This window comes from Acanthopagrus latus, chromosome 23, assembly GCF_904848185.1.
Source record: "Acanthopagrus latus isolate v.2019 chromosome 23, fAcaLat1.1, whole genome shotgun sequence".
Classification (NCBI taxonomy): domain Eukaryota; kingdom Metazoa; phylum Chordata; class Actinopteri; order Spariformes; family Sparidae; genus Acanthopagrus; species Acanthopagrus latus.
Window position 1 is genome coordinate 21,673,939 of NC_051061.1, and position 6,000 is coordinate 21,679,938.

Here is a 6,000-nt window from a genome sequence, read left to right on the forward strand (position 1 = left end):
TCCTCTGCGGTAGCCTCAATGGACATTACGCATAGGAGCACCACAGGCGTTTTAAAACACGGGCTGCTCTTTTGTCCCCCTTATTTTCAACACGCAAAGCACTGACCATCTATGATATATATGCAGGAGAACACACACACACACACACAGAAGCATATCTGCATGGGTCATGATTCCCATCCTACCCGCGGGGTGGGGGAGAGGAGAGGGGGGTCTCTCCCTCCTTTCACTTTGGCCCGGTGAGAATAAGCGCACAGGAGGGAGGATAATAATAATAAAAAAAGGGGGTTTGCCTTCTTACCTTCCCACCGTCTGGTTGGCGAGCTGTCGCATCCGATTGAACTGCTTCTTCATCTTGTATTTTATTTTTTTTTTCTGCGTTAACACCTACAGGGGGAAATATTCCGCATTATTTCTCTCAGTACACAACGGTCCGTGCTCCACAGAGGCGCAGCGCGAAATCCAATCTGCCATGTCTTCCTTCCCTCATCGCGAGCCGCCGACGCAGAAGCTTTTTCCCCGCAGTTACATATTTTCACCTGGTTTATTCTAACAGCTCGTCACCCCGCTGCCCGCTGCCTGCCTGCCTGCTGCCCGCTGCCTGCGCAGGGATGCTGGACCAGCTCACCGCGGGCACTTCACAGGCAGCCGGAGAGCGACAGCAGCGACAAGTAGCGGCTGCGCAGCGGTGCAGTATGGGAAATGTAGGAAAAAAAAAGCGAGGCTGACGCTCAACAAATAATCCAATCTCGCCGGTTCCCCCACAACAGAGGACTGTGAGGCGTGATCAGAGAGGAATGTGTCCTAATGAGTGATTTAATCTGATTCATTAGTCCAGATTAGAGCGGTTGATTACTCATCACGGTGGAATTATGGGTAGTGATCAATCCTGCACCGGTGCTGCAGAGAAGTGGAGGATGCTTTGTTATAAATACATTAAAAATACATAAACACGTGTTGTCTGAGCGCGTCAAGTGATGGACATGAAGAGAGAAATAACAACACATTAAAATATGATAGTTAGTATTTTGTGTTTTAGTGTCTTTGTCACGTTTTCAGAGATAAAATAAATGTGAAATAATTGTATTTTCTATCATGAAACAGCGGGAAAGTGATCATAAAACACAAAGATGATCAGAAGTGACCAACAAAGCTCCATCAGTGTGGATCAGCCTGGTTAACAGCTCCACCTAGTGTCAGTCAGGCGCCAATACAGCCACAGGTGGAGTGGCACTAATTAAAATATACTCATTTAAAATTGTGCTGCTCATAATGTCATTGATGGATATAATTAGAATAATTCATATTTTTCTGAGAAACTGTTTTCTTCTACAGAAAAAGATAAATTAAAACTGTTGACGTGATGTATTTTAATTCAATTTATCCATCCATAAATGTAAATGGTCAGTGTGTATAAATTAAATGACTTGGTGCATTGTTTTTATGTGAAGTGCCTGAATATCAAACACCTGATTAAATACATCATGTGCATGTAGAAGCTCCACTTAAAGGGGCAGTACGTAGTTTTAGGGAAGACATTTTGATCAAACTGAAAAAACTAAATGAACTAAACTAAATTCTGGGATCTTATTTTCCTCTGAGAACAGTTTTTTTTAAATTCAGTTATGGATGTAATAAATATTTCAGAGTTTGTATTATTACCTCATTAATATTGCAAATATTAAAATTCTGAGTTTGAGTTTCTGCAAGGCTACACAGGGACTAATTAAAACAAAACAAAAGTTTAATTCAGTTAATGACTCAACATGACGGATGAACGTTGTACTAAATATGATGCTTTACATTGAACTTGTGTGATAAAATCAGTTTAAATGTTGCTGCAGGCTGTTTAAATAGGACATATGAAGTGTAAAAGGGTCTTTAATGTTTTTCCCTGTCTAAACGTTAAAGGAACAGTTCAGCCCAAAAATAAAATCGATGGAAAGTCAGGTGATGTTTCGTAGTCTACAAAGCATTTCTGGAGCTTCAGAGGAAAACGGTGTGGCAGCGTTCTCCTAAACAACTGAAGCAGACGGTGACAACAACTAACAAGAAACCAAGAAAACAAACAACAACAACCACAAGAAAACAAATAACGGCTCCATAGCTCGTCCAGTGTGATCCAAGTCTGCAGCTTTTTAAGCCAAAATCTCTGTAGCTGCTGAGATAAACTCCTTGATGTGCATCCCGTCTGCAGAAGGTGTAAATAACATCTTTTCAAATCAATTTCAGTTACCCTGAATGGAACTAACTTCTTCATGCTTTGGTTGTTTTTCATGCTGCTACTTAAGTTGTTTAGAAGAACACTATGACGCTGTTTCACTGTGAAGCTCCAGAAATGTTTTGTGGACTATAAAACCTTCCACCCTTTAACCTCTGGCCCTGCTGTGATGTGTTTATGGACTCCGTGCTGCCTTTAGGGTCACCGTCCAGAAGGGAGCAGTCTTGTCTTCTTGTAAACCTCTTCAGCAGCGTGAAGACGGCAGCTGCAGCACCATCATGACTGGGCTGCTCACTGAAGGCCGTCAGTTACCATGTAATACGTTCAAACGCCAATGACACGCCACATGAGACGCTGCCACGGGGCTTTTCTTGGTGTATGTTATCTGCTGAGCTCGTTGCAGAGTGTCCAACAACTGTGAAATTAAAAATCGTGTGTTACTCTCATGGTGAGGAAGTGGATGTTTTCAAAGCAGCTCAGGAAAATCGTCCATCTCGGGTCTCTAATGTGAAAAGTAAAAAATGGACACAAGACTCAGGAGGCCGTTGGAGGCTTCAGGTCGACCCCTGACGACACAATTTGCTCCTGTATGTGCGGTGAACGGTCCCAGCCCCGAGCCAGGACTGATCCCCTCTGGCTCGGCATCACTGGGTCTTAATAGGCCAACAGGTGGGCTGCACACCACTGCCATGAGGCTCCGAGGCCTCAGGGAGTAAATGATACAGAGAAAAGGCTGTTCCCTGCCCTCATTAATCTCCCAGAGCTGGAAATTGAGAGGGGCAGAGGATCCTTCAGCCTTGATCTCAACCTTTTGACCCTGTCAGATCATTTGTTTTCATTAGTCCCCACTCAGACGAACTGGTCGGTCCCAGTCCAGACGCCTCACCCTGCCCCCTCTTGAAGCAGGCAACCATCTCTGAAAAGCATCTCCAGCGGGGTCTTCTCGACTCTAAACGCCAACCCCTCCCCCCAAAACAACACAGGGCTCCAAAGTGTCTCTGGACACTTCTAAATCAGCACAGAGGATCGTTCACATCCGCTGGCCTGTTTCACAAACCCTCCACGATGACCAGAATGCCCTTGTGTAGAGAAACAGAAACAGACTTCAGGGGAACACTGAGATGGATTTCAACCTCTGAATATCATTAAAGACTTCCCAGGTTTCAAACTTGTGCTAGAAAGAAAATCTGAACAACAATTCTTCATCTGGTCTCCTGCTGTTCCTGTCACTGATCGGGATGACTGAATGTTCCTCCTCTCTCTCTAATGCTCCTCTGCCGGGCAGCTGGGGACTAATTGGCTCCCGGTTCAGCTAATGAAGCCTCCTCCCGGGTCAAACCCTCTCCACCCGATGACCCGCTGCTGCCGCTGATGTGTGGGCTGTCCCGGGCAGACAGATGCCCCGTGGTCCGAGCGCTCAGGCGTGGTATTAGAGCAACACTTACAAGACCTGTGCACGCAGTCATTAGATGGGTTAGGTCCTGCGGTGGAAACAAAATGTCGGTGTGTCGAGTGTTAGCTTTGCTCAAAACAAACAAGGGTAGGACCTAATGGCACGTTAGGAGCTCAGGTTAAAAGCTGCCCCGGTCAACAGAGTTATAGGGAGATTCAGTGGGATTGCCGCGTACATCACGCATGTGTTTTATCTTCAGACGTGCAGCATCGTATTACCCAGATCAGTCGGTCCGGGTGTGAAGGGGCTGGGCTGCTACAAGCCTCTGGTCTGTCATTAAAGAAGTGTGACATGTTCATCACAGGAGGTGAGCGCGATGCAACAGGCGAGCACAGTCTGGATCTGGAACATGCAGTCTCCTTTAAATCCAGAGAAATCACTTTTATTTTAAATGCATGTCAAAGATGTGGTTTTATGACGTTATGAAGTAGCAGGGGATCATGGGAGTCACTGTCTTGATGATATAATATGAACGATTTCTGCATTAAAAACATTAGAACTGGAGTTTTACTGTATGTTTTGTTAATCACTTGCATTATCTCAAATGTCGGCTGCCCTGTGATGATCTGGTGTTTGGCTCTCTTTGTAAAGTTCTTGTCTCTTGAAGACAAGGTGGTCACTCGACACTTAACATCAGCTCTTCAGGTGAGCCTGAGTGCTGAGGACAGACTCTGTGGTGTGTCTTTAAAGGGGTTATCTGGGGACGTAATGAGCCCCATCCAGCGCCAGGACTAATGAAAACTCTGTGACATCTGAGGGGGGAAAATATTACAGGTCTAAACCAAAGGGGCTGTTTTAACGTGCATCAGATGACAGAAAATGATGGTTATCACAAACACCTTTCAGACACTAAATGCAGGTCTGCTGCAGAGTTGAGAGACGCGAGCTCGGCACTAAACACCCGTGGCAAGTTGGACACTCAGCATCTAGAAATAAACGACGAGGGATGTAATTACAACATCTTTTTTTTTTTTTTTTTTGGACCAAACAGACGATGGCTCCAACACGGAACGACTCTTGGGTTTCTATTTATAAGGTGTGGACCCAAAAATTGAGGAGATGGTGATGTGATGTCAGATATCAAGGTGTAATCTTCCACAGCGCACCTTTCATCACCTCCAACGTCCAGGAAACATACTGTAATGGATGATAATAATAAATGAGAACTCATGAGAACAACAATTTTACACATTAAAGTGTGTATACGGGTCTGGAGGAGTTCTTCCTGCAGATGTGGAAGATGCATGTAATCTGATAAATGCCCTGCAGTGATGTCACGCAGTGGCTCAGTTGCATTGTGGGTAAACGAAATGTACGATAGCAATTTCAACACGAAATCTGCCAAAATTTGAGGGAAAATTGCTAGAAATCAAATTTATCTTTAACCCTCTTTACTGTGTGTTTGGCCTCTCTTTTAGCAAGTAAATTCCTCTAAATATATGAGATTAAGGACGTGGAGATAGTCTGTTAAAAAGAAAGTGTGCAAAAAACCCCAAACAATTTAACATTTATCTGCAAAACTAGTCAAATGTTGCATTGCATTTCGAGCACTTGATAGAGTAAAATGTGTCCCTGTTGTTTCCTCTCTATTGCCTCACCAGTGATCCTGAACCGTTACCCATTAATAACTCATTAGACACGTTGAAAAGATGTTACTGAGAAGCTGTAAAACATTTCAGCTGATCTAATCTGACTGATCATAAATCTAATACAGCACATATAGATCTAAATAGAGATTAACCCTGACCTTTTAACTTCCAGCCCTCCGTGAACTCCTCCTGATGTGTCAGTTAGAACAACTCTATATTACACAAAAGACCTTCATTATTTCTAATCATCCTTCGTCATATAAACAGACAGAAGCTCAGCAGAGTGACAGGTATTAGCCTGTGGCAAAACCCATTGAAGCTCTAAATCTTACGATAATACTGTGTTCTTGGCATGCTACTCTCCGCCACCTCTTCTTGAATACCACCTCAGTAAGTGTTTGCCGGGGTGTGGTGAGCTCCAGCTGCAGTGTATTGTGGATGTGTTTGTGCTCAGAGAAGAAGCGTGTACATACATGCGGGCAGCACAAATGTAGTCAACAGCAGGTTTTGCTAGAAAGACAACGTAAGTAGAGAGAATATGAGAGAAAAAATGGGTTTTTCTGTTTGGGGAACAACTTGGAGAACTTTTTTTTTAAATATATATTTTTATACATATCCTGTTGAGTTTTGTATAGTTTGAAAATGTTCAGTATTCAAAGGTAGCTCCAAAAACACAGGGGGCGTTATATCACCAGAGACCAACGACTGCTGCTCGATGTGAGCTCTCCTTGGATGTA

General features: G+C 43.8%; 1 protein-coding gene across 6 annotated transcripts in view; it reads right to left on the reverse strand.

Moving 5' to 3' along the window:
• Positions 1–832, reverse strand: part of si:ch211-114m9.1 (rho GTPase-activating protein 44) — a 35,294-nt gene extending 34,462 nt beyond the window's left edge. For 2 of the 6 annotated variants that reach the window (XM_037089956.1, XM_037089957.1), the window contains exon 1: positions 302–829. In XM_037089956.1, coding sequence (XP_036945851.1) covers positions 302–354 — 53 coding nt within the window. In that variant the 5' untranslated portion in view covers positions 355–829. Of the gene's footprint in view, positions 1–301 lie in introns of all 6 variants that reach the window. The other 4 variants (XM_037089955.1, XM_037089954.1, XM_037089958.1 and 1 more) reach the window with 4 other exon arrangements.
• Between the last annotated feature and the right edge of the window lie 5,168 nt (positions 833–6,000).